This window comes from Haplochromis burtoni, unplaced genomic scaffold (genome assembly GCF_018398535.1).
Source record: "Haplochromis burtoni strain Fernald_Lab_line unplaced genomic scaffold, NCSU_Asbu1 Contig_484, whole genome shotgun sequence".
Classification (NCBI taxonomy): Eukaryota; Metazoa; Chordata; class Actinopteri; order Cichliformes; family Cichlidae; genus Haplochromis; species Haplochromis burtoni.
Window position 1 is genome coordinate 48,189 of NW_024582845.1, and position 17,490 is coordinate 65,678.

At 40.9% G+C, this 17,490-nt stretch overlaps 1 protein-coding gene across 2 annotated transcripts; it reads right to left on the reverse strand.

Moving 5' to 3' along the window:
• Positions 1–4,551: 4,551 nt before the first annotated feature.
• Positions 4,552–13,470, reverse strand: ccnb3 (cyclin B3). 2 transcript variants are annotated; one of them, XM_005946745.3, is made up of 12 exons: positions 13,281–13,470; positions 12,900–13,045; positions 12,604–12,687; positions 9,861–9,973; positions 9,570–9,744; positions 9,379–9,477; positions 9,159–9,251; positions 8,935–9,072; positions 7,511–7,666; positions 7,248–7,397; positions 4,816–4,946; positions 4,552–4,728 (listed from the first exon to the last, which is right to left on the reverse strand). In XM_005946745.3, the coding sequence occupies exons 2-12, from the start codon at positions 12,981–12,983 to the stop codon at positions 4,659–4,661; spliced, it is 1,293 nt and encodes a 430-aa protein (XP_005946807.1). In that variant the 5' UTR covers positions 12,984–13,045; positions 13,281–13,470; the 3' UTR covers positions 4,552–4,658. The 2 variants fall into 2 exon arrangements, with proteins under 2 accessions (XP_005946807.1, XP_005946808.1); XM_005946746.3 differs by having other exon boundaries at positions 12,900–13,042; positions 13,281–13,469.
• Positions 13,471–17,490: the final 4,020 nt, after the last annotated feature.

The window sequence follows — 17,490 nt, forward strand, 5'->3', positions numbered from 1 at the left end:
ATGAAGCGAGGAATCCATCATTCAGAGGCGGATCTGCCGATTTCACAAGTGGCACCAGCCTTAAGGGACTGCGATTCAATGCAACATTGGGTTGTTGTCATTCAGCGATGATGTAGACGCGCTCCACTGTGGCCACTTAGACATAAAATCCATATCTGAATGCAGCACTACTCGAGTCCCACGCTTGTGGTTAAAAAGTTGTTTGGGGAAATGTTAAGACTTAATTGAAGTAAAGCAGGAGAAGGCAGGTTGAGGGAATAATGAGGACATGCCCAGGTGGTTGAAAGTGGAGAGCTGTAGCTCGAGAGCCAACCTGCAACATGTGAGCTGCTGTAAATAGAATGAAGGCATGTAGCATGTTTGCTCTCAGGAGAACAGAAAAATGAAAAAGTACACTTTGCCACGGTCAAAAGTGGCACTCAGTCTGTCCCAGCTCCATCTGAAGACACAAAATCAATTTCCACACCTCTGCCCCCTGTTGCAGGCTGTCACTCGGCCACTGAAGGTGTCTGTAGGACGAAACCGAGCAGGAGGATTTTTCTTTTTTAGAAGCAGAGCATTGAACTTATTGATCTGGACAAATCTCCAGAGCTCAACTGCTACACTGATGACCGCCATCTGAGGATTTTAGGGGAGGAAAGCCGCAGGAGGCTTCTGGGAGTAGAAGTCAGGGACGCAAACTTCAAATTAAGGTTAAGATGCTGCATTCTTCACCAGTGGCTCGCATCTCAGTCATATGCAATTAACCCCTTAAACCCCAGGAGGCTGTTTGACTTTTCAAACTGTGCAAAAAGGTTTCGCTCTGTGGAGGAAGAGAATTTTGAAACACACTAAGTCTTCTTATCTCGACCTTCAAGACAGAGAGAGAATCGACAAATTCCTCCAACTTTCTCTTAATGAAAACTGTAACAGTGAGGCGATGACACTGATGTTATTGAACCAGTGCTAAAAAGCTGTCAAGAAATGACACGTTTGATGCAATAATCGAGGCACTAACTCCACACTATGTTATTTACAACTTCCAATAATGTTCCCTAAAGCAAGCTTGTGGTACAAAAGGCGCACCTGGATAAACAGGAAAACAAAAGCCTAAGGAGAACCTGGCTGTGTGTTTGATTATGTGGCATGGAGTGACCCTTGTTTCCAGAAATGGGAAATTTGACACGGAAGCCAGAGGCTAATTTCAATCCATCCATCCATGTGTGCTCTATGGCAGTTTCCCAACCTTTTGGAGCCACATATTTCACATTAGAAAAATCACAGGGCACACTACCAAACAAAAATGTCACAAAAAGCATATTGATCATTTGACCCGTGCACCAGGCATAACAGAATTGGTTCAGTTTGTCCTGGTATACCTTTTTTGCTTTCTTCTGACCAATACTCATGCTAGGGCCTTCATCTGGGTCGTAGTTTTCTCCAGGACCATATTTATCTATTGCTATTACGCGCTGCGTTTTCTCTGCGTTTTCTCGCAGCATGACTATTATGTAATTTCTTTTTCGTCTTCTTCTGTTTTACTGGCAGTTGGCAACCCATTTAATTAGAGTAGGTAGTTATGTCTCTGGTAGAAGACAATGCAATTATTCTGTCCATTACTCACACCGATCGCTTACTCACTACTCTTTTTTTGGGTGGGGGGGGGATTGCATAGGTAATGACTGAAGTGTGCTTTGCTCAGGTCACAAAGGATGTGTCTCCTCAGCGACAGGAGTGCCTTACCACAGTGGAAGAAGTCTGTAATAAGAGTAACAAAGGCGGGGTCTAGTGATTTCAGCCACAGATCCTTAGGTTTTGGAAGTAATCTCAAACTCTGACCTCGGACAATGTGGACTGAACAACTGATGGACACTGTTGATTGTGAGAAGATGTTGGAGAGGCTTAATTATAAAAATGAGATGGTTAAAGAGCAGTGGGACAGATTCTGTGAGTTCTTATCTAAAGACGAAGCAAAAGCTTAATTTGACGTAAGTCCGATAGCGTCGAATGGATGTTTAGTCAAAATGTTTTTCTTGTTTGTTCTTTTATTGTGTAGTGTTTTGATGTTTTAGCAATTAATTCAATAAAAATCCTTTAATAAAAAAGGCAGATGCAATAACACTTAAGGTAAAAAATGCAGAGGTTTGCTGTGACATGATGATCCACAGTGGTGACTCCTAAAGGCAGCAGCTGGAAAAAGAAGATGATGATATTTTACTGTCATATGCCTTGTTGTTTTTTGATGTTCTTATTTCAGTTTTTTGTAGCTCTTGCACATTTAAAGTTGTGCTTGATTTCTGAACAGAACCTAAGCAAAATAACTAGAAGTTATTAAAATATAAAACCCATAATATTTATGCAGAGATTTTTACTGGTTGCAGTTTTAACTGCTTCAAAGCTTTGCTCATCCCGAGGCTGCCGGCTTGCAGTTGTCTCCGAACTTTGGATAGCTTTAGCTTTAGCCACAGTCCTTTTTGTTTCGACTCTTCTCAATATTACATGCAATAGATACTTCACAAAACTATAAAGAAGCATAAAAATGACAGCCATCAGCGTTAAACACACTCTGAATCATACTCTGACTAGACAGAATGCAAACACTAAATATAATTAGTCCATAAATATTGGCTCAGACTATGACACCACCACCATCTCCTCCCTAAATTCTCATTCGGTACTCCAAACTTTGAGAACGACAGATCTAAATCTTCACTTTTTTCTTTTCTAAATGCTACCAAAGCGCCCTGTGGTCAGCCTGGACGCATCCTGTCTAGACTTTAAACATCTGCTGCTCTCCGTTTCTGAACATTAATCCTTAACTCAAGGTCTGCTGAATTAAATCACACTAGAGATTAGAGGAGTGGATGAATTATTAATTATATTTGTTTATATTACAACCACAGCATAAATCAAAAGTCACTGTTTGGCCCACGGGCAAAACAGGGTCGCAGTGGACTAAAAGAAACATTTGCAATAAATCAAATGTTTGTTTCATGAAGACAAACCCAGCAACTCTTATTTTAATTTATAAACAGTCTGAAGCATCATCCCTGAAGGAAGAGTGGGGCCCCTCATGGCGCACTACTGGCCTCTAGTGGTAGTAACACAAAATCACATCCTGCACGTAACAGCAAGGATTTCAAACTCCGTTTGATCTCAAGTAGGCTGGAGCAATAACATGTAATATCAACCTAATTTTCTTTTAAAAATAAGCCCAATTTCAACAGCGTGTCTCATTTCGTGAGCATTACAGATCAGAGCAGATCTACACTCAACTCAGTCTCCACATGAACTTGTATGAGCCGGATAATTTCTCGAGACTTAAAAATACTTTTCCCAGATAGATGCACTCATGTGGAGTATGGCTGCGATGATCTACTTTAAATGATCCATAAAGACTTTCAGTGTTTGTAGGCTTTTAATAATCATCCTTTTATTTTTAAACAAATAACTGAAATAATTGTATAAAAGACCTTCCTAAGAGGGTGTATGTGATAATGTGGGTTGCTCTTGGTCTTGCATCACCATAATTAATGTCAAGCCCAGGTTCAATATTGCACGTGACCAAATTATTGTGATGTCATCGTTTTTTTTTATGTAAAAATAAATAAATAAATAAATAAATAAATAAAAATTCAACGCCCATTCAGGGAAAAAAAAATAATTCAAAAACAGGGGTGGTTAGGGTTGGGACTTTCTGTTAGGTGTATGTGATGGTGCTTCCACATCACAAAACTTGACATCAGAATGAGATTAGTCACTTGAGGTGCTGAACCTGGACCAACACTACCTTTCATGATCCAGGAACACCAACACGGGGATATTAGATTGTGTCTTCAAGGCGTCAGCAGTTCGCTCATTGTGCATTGCGACAGTTAATCACTATCACACATTTCAGTCTCTCTTTTTTAACACTCTCATTAGTAATCACTTTCCTGGCTATCCTCAAAGTTGACTGGTTGATTGACTTCCTATTGCTTTTCCAGTAGTGCCTCAAGCATTTGTGTCCTGGACGAGCATCAGTAAAACGAGGTTTCTTCCTGTCAAAATGGAGTTTTTCTTTCCCTTCGTTTAAGGAAGAAACAAGCTGCATATAGTAAAGAGCGTTTTTATTAAACATAAAAGCAAAACAGAAACACTTCTTTATTTTAAGAGTAAGCATGACAGCCACTTAAAAGTAGTACGGCATCGTCTGATCGTCTTTTATACAAATAATTTGCATAGCAATAGTAACATGATGAACACTGTACAATGCATGAACACGCAAACACACGCATACTTTAACTTGAAGAACACGGTAACATACAGAACTAGTGGGCCTGTGCATAACACACACACACACACACACACACACACACACACACACACACACACACACGTTGACAAGTTAATAATCAGGATGTTTTTTCCCCTAATCTTTAAAAATGTATAAAATACATGCTATAGTTTTCTCAAAGGTAATTAACGTCTTGCAAACAAACGCCCACATTAAAAACGCCTTTACATCAAATGGGAATTATTGTCTTATTATAATATTATGGTATAAAGGACAGACTACACAACACATAAATATTAAACATATTCACATTTTATATACATGTTTCCTCTTGAGGGAAATTTGAAAAATACTTTCACTCATCTTAAGCTTCATTTTCCCAACTTCTGAACCAGACACGTCACTAAGAGCTCAAGGCTTTCTCCAAAATGTCGATACTGAGCAATGGCAGAGACGCAACTTCAAAAAACACCCTGAAAACATATTAAAAGAACCGATCGTTAACCAAAAACGACATTTTCAAATTATTCTAGCGCCTGTAATCTTTCATGAAGACTTACTTATGTGAGTATTTGTTCTTGATGGCTCTCAGTTTATCATCAGGAGGTGCTGAGAGCATCGAGTAGATTCTCCTGACAACGGGCGCCAAATCTGACGCCTGATAGCCCGAGTGAAACTGCAGGATGGGAGACTGCAGGGGAAAAAAAAAAGAGCAGCACTCATTTAAAAAAAGAAAAAGAAAAGCCAGCCATGTTGAACCCCTTTCAAGTTATTAAAATCCAATACAACATTACACAAAGATAATATTACTTCTAAATTGCCAAAAGCTTACAGGAGATGATTCTGGAAGTCGGCGCAGGCAAGAAATGAAATTACCCACCACCCCTAACAGCAAAATGGAAGCAATAAGGGCTCAATTTTACATACAAAAAACAATTTATATTTAAATTGGGAGGACTGTTCAGGAGACAGAGCTGCAAATGAGAGGCTGGTAATGTCGCACGAACTGACACGGCATCAGATTTAACAAAGTCTACATTTAATGGAAAGGATGGAAATAACACGAGGAAGAGAAGCTTCTTCAGTGCTGCAAACATTACACATGTTAGAACAGATCAAGTAACGTCATTAGATGGTGTTTACTGTAGAAAAGAGTGCTTTGCATAAATCATTCTGAGAAAAAAGGTTAAAAGTTGCCAGCAACCAAACCCTTCCCCTGCTTCATAGTCAGCTATAATAATGCAAGTTGTTTGTATTGCTCAAAACTTTGACAAACAAAAAGCAGTCCAGGTGTCTTTATTTCAAATGCCTTATGTTACCTTTACCAGGGTGACCAAGAACATGCAGACAAAACACATGTTCAGATGTCAGATTTCATCCACATTTTCCAGTCATGTGACCGACTCACTACCCTGACGGGCAAAACTTTCCTCCATAATAACGGGCAATAGTGGACAGTCTGTAGTACTGCAGGACAAAAGCATTAAGCTTATTTTTCCACCTGACTGGAGCCAAGACTACTTGGATCATCCATCCGTGGAGGAAAACAAATATATGAAGTGAAACTATGGGTTTTTGGGGACTTGGGATCCAATTTTATATTTAAATCCCTGAAAGTGGTTGAGTGACGTCTACATGCATCTTCTAGAGCAGCGGTCCCCAACCCCCGGGCCTCGGACCGGTACCGGTCCGTGAGTCGTTTGGTACCGGGCCGCGAGAGTTGAGGCTCAGGTGTGAAATGTATGGTTTTCAGGGTTTTTATCGGTTTTCAGCGTTATTTTGTTATCGTTTTTATCGTTAACTCAGTTTTCCTTGGTCTTTTCACGTGTGTTATGAATAAATCTTCTTTTTTTCGGTACCGGTACTAGTTTTATTTTGTTGTATTTATCCGCGACACCTTAAAGGCCGGTCCGTGAAAATATTGTCGGGCATAAACCGGTCCGTGGCGCAAAAAAGGTTGGGGACCGCTGTTCTAGAGATTCCCTCACCTTACCTTGCTAGGATAAGCATGTACTTTGATCTGGGTGGGTTAATAATGCCGGCACGTGAGAGGTGAAGAGCAAGAAATTGTTCATTGTTACAGCAAAAGCAAACGCTACATACCAAGCTTAAAAAAAAAAATAAACAAATTCCATATTAATAATCTAGTACCAAATCACAACAAACGTTTCCTCAAACTGCTTGACATTATAGGAAAAAGACCCTACAGTAATACAGAGAAAACAGAAAACACCCCCAAAATGACCCCTTATGAACAATCAAAAGGTGATAGAAGAAAAAGTCCCTTTTAACAGGAAGCAACCTTGGGTAAAACCAAAGCTCAGGGACGGGCAGCCATCTGTGAGGGGAAGAAGAAAGCACAAGAGACAGGCAGTGGAAGAGAGCCAGAGATTAATAACTAATGTCTAAATCAACGACTACGCTTTGTTAACTTGGACATTTCCAGTGTAGTGCAAGTATGGGACTATTAATTTGTCACATTAATGTGGTGTCATAACAGTAAAGCTGACAGAATCTTTCCAATGTTGGGTAAATAGTGTTTACAGTGTAAATGAGCTGCCACTGACAGCCTTGGTCGCTGTGGACAGCAGGGATTGGTGCAATTTGGCTTGAAAGGGAGGAATAGGACAGGTGTGTTCAGATGTTGGTGCTGTACTCATTTCTGTAAAGAAATCTGATAGACCAGCAAGCTTTGGCCAAGTTAGACTCAAAGACTTCCAAGGACTGGGCTGGAGGGCGCCATGTGGGTATATCCCAGTAGCTCTGACATCGTGTGAAAACTGTGGATTGTGGTCTTCTATTTATAACTTGAGTATCTGGGTATTGAGAAATGGCCTTAGAAAAACTCAAAAAGAAAGAAAACCTAACTTGCCAAAAATCAACTTAGGAGAGCGAAAACACTAAAGATCAGTGTCAGACTTTAGGGAAGTATTTTAGACTGTTCCGTTAGTCTAATGCAAGCAAGACAAGGAACAATATGGAGGTAACCTACCCATCCTCCCAGGTCTTTGGTGACCAGCGCCATCAGCAGGCAGGCCGAGGCCACCAACGAGCCTCTCTCTGGAACAAGGTCCATCTCCATGAGACTCATCTCGCAGTAGTAGCGAGCCAGAGTCAGCGTGTCCATGCTGGCGCTCACGCACTGCAGACACAGCCACAACAAACATTCTCGTGAGATGTGAACGCAGGTCGAGTCACACAAAAACAAACAGAGCTGCAGTCAGTGGTGGAGTAACCTCTCCTGGTCATGCACACCTTGGCATAGCGTCTGAGGAATCGATACGGGATGGGGATGTTGATGTCAAAAGACAGCGTCTGCAGGATGCTGGCCTCCATGGAGATGAGCTCCTCCCTTTTGTATGCGTCGTCACAAATGTACAAGAAGTCGTCGACGCAAGGCGGGCTGTGCTCCTGCGGGATGGTTAAAAAACACGAATAAGCATTAGGTTGAAACCTGATTGCAATTCGACCGTCCCCTTTAATGCATTTTCGAGTCCTGCAGTCATTTCACTGCGTATGGACAAGGTCAGGTCTCACAGTCCGTTTGATCTCATTTCTGTTTCATGTTTTGAGCCTCTTGATAGTTGCTACCCTTCAGTTTTCTCTACGTGCACTTCAAAATAAAAGCCCTAGGCTGTAACAACTTTTACATGCTTGATCTAAAGCTGGAAAAGCTCATGCCAACTATGCCCGACATCAGAGGAGGCTGAACTTCTACTCTGGCCGCGGTTACGACAGAATAAATAACACTTTTCACCCATTTCTAAAGACGTACAGAGCTTGAAAGCACCGAATGTCAAAAGTTTATGTTTTTTCTGAAATTCAGTACGTCCTCTGACAACCTTTCTTCTCTGGCTGGTCTTCTATATGTACACTCTGGCCACTTCATTAGATACACCTGCTCAACTGTTTGTTAATGCAAATATCTAAAGTGTGGGCTTGGGGGGCCCCTGGTGGGCCGCAAAGATACTGCAGAGGGGCCGCAGTTTAAAATTAATTAAAAATAGCTACATAGTTTACAGATGTATTTTCTTATGTAAAAAGGGAACTTAAACTGGTAATAGTAGGTGGTTAGTTTGAGAGATAACTCATTATGACCTAAACTCACTGCCCTTGTATTGAAGTTTGCATCATTTTTTTGTAATAACATTTTCAAGGAAATCCATCACTGTCTCATGTTTTTTGATTAGATGGTATTTTATGTTTTTTTTAAAGCACTCAGCTTTGTGAATGGCTGATGGCATGTAAATAATGGTCAAGACGATCTGCTGAGAGTCAAAACCGAGGATCGGAGTGGAATTAGAAAACCTGCAGCCACGCTGTAAAGAAGTGTGCACTGAGTGTGTGTCTCTGTTACATCGAGGAGCCCTGATAGGTGCAGTTAATCAACCTGGGATTGAGACTCCGTGGCTTGCCTCCCAGGAGCACTTAAGTAATATCTCCGTTCACGTGTGCTTTTTATCCTCACAGCCTTGTTTTTTTTACTTTTTCACCATTAAAAAAAAACAAAAAACTTTTTTTTTAGAAACACATTCACCTTACAAGCAAATGATTGCACTCTGTTCCCATTAATAGACTTGTATACTAGTTTAATACCTTTCTTTACCATTACTTACCATAGCTTGTGAGACATCCTATGAGAAATTTCAGACTCCCATGTGCCACAGTTGGGTTCTCACCTCAAATTTGGAGGCTACGAGCATGGCGGTAGAGCCAACGAGCTGCAGCATCTCCCTGTGGACCGGGGTTTTAGCCAAGTAGTGGTCCGTCATCTTTACCGCCAGGTAGAGGGTCTCGTGGTACAGCTCGAAATTCTCCTAAATAAAGGGAGAAACAAAGTGTCACTCAGAGCAAGCAAGTGTTTCTAACACAGCAGGAATGCGACGTTTAACTAACACCTCACCTGTACTTCGACCAGCCAGTCAATCAGGATGGCCCTCATCTCTGAGTTGAGGCTGGGCTGCGTGGGCATGTAGTTACAGAGGACAAACTTCTCCTGCGGACGATAAAATTAAAGAGAAAGGAAATGTAAACAAAACCTGTGTATATTTAAATTTATTTAACTCAGAAAAAAAGAAAAGAAAAAAAGTCCAGTGCGATAAAGGCTTTACAATTTGTCTCACCTCTCTGTTTTTAAGGTAGTCAAAAATATCCTTTGCATACTCTGGACACATGTAGCAGTCCTCAGAGTTCTCAGAGTCAATGTCAAACTCCTTTGGGATCTGCATGGATGGGTGAAAAGAAAAGGAAACACAACTCAGTCAAAGCTTTTCACAGCGTCTCTAGCTTTCTATAAATCTATAATTTCCCTTACTTCTTGTCTCCGAAGGTGTGCCGGCACTTCACGGGCAGCAGGAGATGTAGCAGCAGCCTGCTCTTCTACAGGAGCTGCCACATCGGCCGACGTGTCCCCTTCCTTCTCCTCCTCCTCCGTATCGGTCCTCTCTCGCTCGGATATCGTTCCCTCTGAGCTCACAGACGACGACGACCTGCACGGAGGGAGAGAAGAGGGGAATTAAAGAAGTCTGCCACCGACTGGCGCAAGGCATGAAAGGGGAACAAGAAATTTAACCTGAGGGTTATTAGAACAGTTAAATGGACCTACTTTTTCAGGTTAGCTAGGTTGCTTGCAGACGCTGAGGTGGAGCTGGTTTTCTTTGCAGTCTTCTTCCCTGGTTCCTTCTTCTTCCCAGGAAAGCTGATCTGTACCTTATGAGCCTGGGAACATGACGAGAATTAGTTTTAAACATGGATCCAGTTTGTGATACATTTTACTTCAGACTCTTACAATTTGTCCTTTTATGCATGAAACAATTTCAAAATGTGACTCGAGTCCAGACAAATATTCCACACAATCGTTCTCTGACACACCGCTGGTTTGACAGCAAGCGTTCAGGTGATTGTGAGGTGAAAAAAACAAGCAAAATGTTTGTTTCACACCCCCGCCAGGCAGCAGAGGACACATTCACACCACAGTGCAGATCCATCACACACTGACGCACTAAAATGTAGGATTAGAGTGTCGCACAGGCTTCAGACACCACCCTGACGGAGGTGGGATCGGTGAAAATGTTTAAAGTGGATTTTGTTTGAAACTTCAAATTGCCCAGCTTTATTAAAACATATTTTGTTAAGTGACACACTTTCTCATTTAAGAGTGTGCCATTTCTTTTTATAAGAATTTTTCTTTATTAAGAAACCACGCATGTTTCAGTTTAAGCATCGTTTTCAATAAATTGCATGCTCTCCTATTTCTTCATCATGTTGAAGCTCTACTTTGAACCTTATTAAGATCCAACCATGCAAAATATGATTTTTTTTGCCATTTTTCAAGTGATCGTAAACATTAAATGGAACTGTATCAATACACCCTGTGATATCTGGGATAGGCTACAGTCCCCCAAAGACCTGAATTAAATAAGTGGAGAAAAATAAATTCAAAAAGTCCTCATACATGAGAACAGAGCTAGTAGCTGTCTGTAGAATAGAGCAAGCAAAGACTGAACACTCGAGCCAGGCTGGAGTAGGCTGGAAATGGAGTATTTGAATTAGTGACACCACCTCTCCTACTCCTACTGTGTGCTAACTGTGCTCAGACCACTTTGATGGAATCCGTATCTGACGACTGTACCTTGTGCAGACCGTATGATGCAGCTGTAAGTTTTGATGGCAGCAGTAATGTCAGCCTTACATCAAAAGCAGAATAAAGTCCGATTTAAATGTTAAGAGGTCGACGTCGTAGCTGGCAGTTATGCTCGCGATGGTGCATTACATGTTTATTACCATATGGTTGTCATGGTGTTTTATATGCAGTGCCGGCCAAAACTGGAAATGCCAGGAGTAGGGATGGGTATCGTTTAGGTTTTATCCGACACCGGTGCTTAAACGGTGCTTAAAGAATGGAGAACACAAACTTTGTCCAAAAACCTCTCATGTTCAGCTGTTTTTTTTATAAAAAGATGACAATGTTAGCCTTTTCTGCAGCTATAGAGGATATATGGTATCATTCTATCAAATAACAAGACAGCCGCATGTAGGTATGATGATGTTTGCTAGTTCACCTTACATGCATTAATTTAATAACGTGGTTAGCCTACTCAACGTAAATTACGCACAAACAACATTGAGCTAGTCACCCAGAGAAGAACGTCTGCTGCTGCTGCCATCATCATCCTCATCATTTCTGCTACACTGGCAGGGCTACGGGCCAGGACTCTCCTCTTCGGGTTCTTGGGGGATGTTGCTAACTCCGGGTCCAATAACAGGCACCACGCCCGTAGTAGGTACGGTGCATTTCTCGGCTTTAAAAAAAAACGCTACGTTGCCAGGTGTTTCATCAGATTCGAGGTGTTACCCACTTTGCACAGTATCACCTTAAAGCACTTGTTGCAGGCTGCTGAGTTTGCATCTTTGGCTGTGAAGTACAGCCGGACTTTTGACAGTTTAGCCTCCTTTGGGCATTTTTAATCTGTAGCGCTGCTCTAAAAGAACATACGTACCTGGGCCCGCCTACTATGCTTGCAAAGGTAAAATGATTGGCTAGAATCTGAAGTGTATGACATCTGAGGAAATAAAGCACCGAAATGTGCGCTGCGTTTCGGTCTGGTTACTACCGTTTACGTCAGAACCGGTGCTATAATGGCACCGGATACCGGTACCCATCCCTAGCCAGGAGTTTCATCCCTCTTCTGAGTCCTCGCTCGTTGTGATCTGATGTTTTGGGTTGTAATATATTTGTCCCTCAAGTTTTTTTTCCCCTCCATCTTCTTGTACAAACGCTCACATCACTCTCAATAAATTTTCTCAGTCTCTCTCCCTCTCCGTGAGTTTGACATTTGTGAGTCTTTATATGGATGCTGTGATTATTATTCATTGTACTGAGAAACTGTTTTTCTCTCACTGATAAATTCAAAAACTGTGGCAGAAATGAAACAGGAGGAATCAATGCTGAACAAGCTGATCACAATGGTTGGGCCATACCACACATTTGTGTCGAGAGGAAAAGAAGTCAAGCATCATTTTATATTTGACGTTAGCGTGAAAACTGAACTAGGCAAAACAAACAAACAGTCCCACTGAAGCAGGACTTATAACTTTCTTATATGTCAACACAATCAAATGGTTAAATGTTGACAACTTTAACCTTTCACATACAAAAAAGCACCCAAACTAGGAGCCCATGAAATCCTATGAAAGGTGACATCAACTGTCAGGAAGTTCAATCCCGACTCTTGATGAACCGTCTTTGCGATAAATATGTCTCTTTGTGTGCTTATTGAAGCTCTGATCCTGCTGTTAAAGCCCAAGTCACAACCTTTAAAAAAAAAAAGAAAGAAAAAAGTACTTACATTGGTGATATCGATGAAAGCAGTCCTCTTCTTGGGAGCTCCACGAGGAGGGGAGGAGGACCTCTTAACCTGTGTCGCTTCCTCCTGTATGCACAAACAGAAAACACACCACACATATAAAGTTTTGCACAGTGCATGGGCAAAAGAAGCCTTGTGGCGTTGCGTTGCATTGCAAAGCAAGCATCATCATCATCATCATCTCCATCCTTCCCATGCAGCCTTCAGGTGCAGCACTACCTGCTGTGTTTACGTCAGAGCGAGCCACCAGAAGACACATGAATGCACGTGCATTTTACCTGGTTCTCGGACGCTGTTGCATTCAGTTTGGGTATTTTGCTGCCAGCGGCCGCTGTGGGTTTCCTTCCCCTTGGAAAAGGCATGGCTCACTCCCTGACGGTTTCTTCCTAAAAATAAAGCTCTGCAGCCGCTGCTCCGTGTTCTGCTACAGCAAAGAAAAGCACGCAAAAATAGCGGGATGATTAAAAGGAAACAGTGAAAGAAAAACAAACAGATTTAAAATTGTTTTGAGATAACGTATATGGCTAAACATCACATGCAGAAACCCTGGAATTAAAGCTTTACGCTAAGAGGGCGGAGTTTCTCAGGTGAATCGGTTGTGTACTAAAATTTTAAAAAATAGAACGCCAAAATGGCGCAGATAAATTTGTTTATCCTACCTTATGGTATAAAACTTTCTTCTTTAGTCCGGTGACTTGTTTTAGAGAAGCAAAAATGCATATAGTTTGGGTTAATAATCCGATTCAACTGTGTTGTTACTAAGACGAGAGCTCAAACAAAAGTGGTTCAGCCAAGGATCGAATCTGCTGCGCTTCGCTCTCATTGGATAGAATTTGAGTCTGGCGGACCAATCAGGACGTCGCTAAGGATGCAGTTGCCAAGGAGCGCTGGTTTTATGTTAACAGCTACGCCCGGTGCGTCGACGGATACAATTTCAAAATAAAAGAGTTAAAAAGATCATTGATTGTTTAAAAAGAACAGGCTCTATTTTATAATTTAACTAAGGTTTATTTTAAAAAATTGGTATTTTCCTATTTAATTAAGGAAGCAAAACTTACGGTTAGGAGTTTAAACAACTACAACTTCTGTGCCGCCCAAATCTTTTTGACAATATCAAGCAAACTCCAAAGGAGGAGCTTTCGCTATTTTCAAACCACCAAGCAACCAATAGGAGTTTTAAGCATCGAGGCTTGTATTTTATTGACATTCATATGGTTGAAACACGCTTTTCCTAACCATGGTCTTTATTAGTTGAATTTGATCTTGAATTTGTACGCTAGTGCATATACTCAACACACATATATACACACATACCATTTAATATTCAATATTTGTTTTAATTCAAAACATCTTTCTACTATAATACTGCTGGGGTAGCTGTGAATCAGGAAGTATACTGAACACCATGTTGCTCTTTGATCCCTTCAATGGAATATGAATGTGTATAACTATTAGAGAGAAAGCACTTAAGCAGAAGAATAATTTGTATGAATGGGTGTAAATGAGTAAATGAGGCATGTTGAATAAAGTGCTTTGAAAGTATGATAACCTGTATAAGAACCAGTCCATTTACCATAACAGATTAAGGCCAGTGTTATGCATTTATGTCATGTAGCTGAGCAAAGGATGCTGAGCACATTTATATTTCAACTTTAAGTGCTCAAATTTTGATGTGTTGGAAGGCAAACATGAAATCTAAACTTACAAATAAACTAAGCCATGAAAGAAAAGTAGAAGTGTTATTAAATAAGTAGAAACCTATAAATCTTTATTGCCTATGAATGATGTGTGGGTGGGCAAGCTGGAGGTAGTAGTGCTAAATATGTTAAGATTTAAACTGGGAGTTACCAGAATGGACAAGATTTGAAATAACTATGTCAGAGTGACAGCTCAGGATGGAGACTAGAGGCTAGGCTGAAATGGTTTGGACATGTGCAGAGGGGGGCAGTGGATATACTGGCCAAAGGATGTTGAAAATGGAGCTGCCAGGCACGAGAAAAAGAGGAAGACCAAAGAGGAGATTAATGGATGGAGAGAAGGAGGAAATGCAGAGGACTGGTGTGACAGAGGAGCATGCTATTGATAGGGTGAGATGAATACAGATGATCTGTTGTGGTGACCCCTAAAGAAAGCTGCTGGAAAAAAAAGAAGAAGAAGATTGGTTTAGTTTTAGTACAAAAATAGTTTTAGTTTAAAACTCAACAGCTGTCTGAATTTGCATCGTGTGAGAGAGAAGCTTTGAACTGACTGCATTATAGAGTCACTGACATTGTGTTCCACATAGTCTGGCCCGGTGCTCTTCAGGAATCTGTTTCTGTGGTTTAAAAGATGCTCACAGACAAACATGAACTTGTTCAGAAACATTGTGCAAAATTGTGACATTTCTGTATCTAACTAAAACTGGTTGTGTAACACTAACAGGTTTTGGCAGCTCATAGCTACACAGCAGTCCTATAAATGTTCTTTTCCCCGCTTATATTTTTCAGGTTTTCAGATTTTCTGTGTGTCAGACACCTCTGGCATTTGTATGATTTTTAAAATGGGCAGCCACACAAGATCGAAACGACCCTTTAAATTTATTTAAATCATCGTGTTGAGCAATGACCTCACTAAAGCAGAGAAAAGTATTTCCTGGATTGGAGGGGAAAGAGCACAGAGGGCCTTCTGGGGCTCACAACACAGCGTTACTGCAGTAACAGCATGGGTAATAGAGTCACAGGACTGTGGATTAAATGGGTTCAGGATGGACAGTGGGAGAAGCTGGCAGCTAACATCCACCCACACGCCAGGAGTTGGGAGGGTGTCATCTATGATTCTTTTCTGAATAATGGGAATTGAGGCCATAAAGTGTATCTAAGAGAACAAAATAAACTCATTTCTAACCAGGGGACCTCAGCCACGTCATCCTCAAATCCACCCTCTGATCACATCATTACATATTTCCGGACGCCCTCATCACCACCAAACTGAACAAACATTCCTCGGTTTTCATTTCAACGCCAAAGCCAAGCACACAAGAGAGCAGATTCAACAAAATTTTTAAAAAGGCCAAACAAGTCCCTCGGCTTCACCCGTTTAAACATTTCCCCCCATGCTTTCAGTTTATTTGAACAGGACACACTAAAGCAGCTACAAGACCTGCAGTTCAAACGTGGAATTTGGTGTCTAACGAAGTCAACAGAGAGATATCATCTCACGACACCGTTTTTATTTCATCTCCTCTCCATGCTGTCCTCCTTCCAAGACGAAAAGTCTTCCAGATTGCTTCCATCGGAGCTTGGAGGAGTAGTTTGTATGATTCTGAGGATTTGGTTAGAGCTGCAAAGAAAAGAGTGGAGTTTCAATGTTAAATTCAGGGTCATGGAGGTAGTATATCACATAATATTATTCAAAAGTGATCAGACTGTGGGCTCAGTTCCAGTGGTTGGATGTACAAATTCAGGCACTTGGACCCTCTTTTTATGATTTGTCATGTTCTTTCTATGCAATGGAAAATATTGCAGTGCTTATTGCTCATTAAAAAATGGATGGTTTCCTCACGTCTCCAACTAATATTTATCATATACACAACACATTTATTAGACTACCCCCCAATGTAATGTTCATACATTAAAAATTAACAGCATTTATATGTTTCTCTAATAGGTAATTCACCAGTATGTGCAAGCTATTTAATCAAAGTGATATTTTTAAGGCTAAAGTGTCTGGATTTTTACTTGTTACAGATTAGCTTCACATAAAGGCTCTGAATTTTTCCATCACCAGTAAAATCATCTGTGTCTTTTATCTGCTGTTTGCCCAGACCAGGGGTGCCCAATCCCGGTCCTCGAGAGCTACCGTCCTGCAGCTTTTAGATGCATCCTTGTTCCCACACACCAGAATCAAATGAATGGCTTGTTATCAGGCCTTTGCCAAACATGATGGCATGCTGAAGAGGTAATCAAACCATTTGATTCAGCTGTGTTGGAGTAGGGATGCATCTAAAAGCTGCAGGATAGTAGCTCTTGAGGACTGGGATTGGGCAGCCCTGGCCCAGACTTTTCCTTATCTTCTTTTTTCAAGGTAGATGTAAGTCAGGCGGTCGAGAAGCTAGCTTATCAATCAGAAGGTTGGTGGATCAATTTCTGACTCCTTTAGTGCACATGCTAAAGCATCCTTGGGCTAGATGCTGAACCCCAAGTTGCCCTGATGCATCCATCGTAGTGTGTCCATGTTAGAAAGCACTCAGACATAGATTTTTTAGTATTGTGTGATTGGGTGAATAACACTTGTAGTAAAAACTGCTTTGAGTGTTTTAGAACTAGTCCACTTACGTCTATAAGACCAAAAGTGCTGTTGTAACCACAGCCATTGCTCCCTTTGAGGCCATTGAAAAGAATGCAGGCACTTTTGTTTTGGCTACACGTTTCAGACCCATCTATAATTATTAATAAAGGTTTTTATTTATTTTTTTAAACAAAGGTTTAAGCAAAGTCATCAACATTTGTAAGCATTGTAAACAAAAGATTTAAAAAAAGGTATTGCAGCAATGTAATGTGTTTTCTGAACATGCGAGTGTGTAAACCTTCTAGACAAAGCACAAAATAAATACAAGCCTGCAAATGAGCACAACATGGTGAGTTTTCCTTTCATACATAAAATTGTTTGACCATTGCGGTGCACCAAACTGTAAATAAGAGTACTGTATTTTTAAAAGAGTAAATGGCGAGCATCTGGAATGCTTTACCTCCTTCATAACCTCTCCTCCTCTGCCCTTCATCTGATCCTCTTCTGTTTTAACTCATGAACAAAGGAAGACGATTAAGCTGACAGAACCGTTTTATATCAGACCCAAATAGGTTCATCTAATGCCCATGAATGTGTCATTTT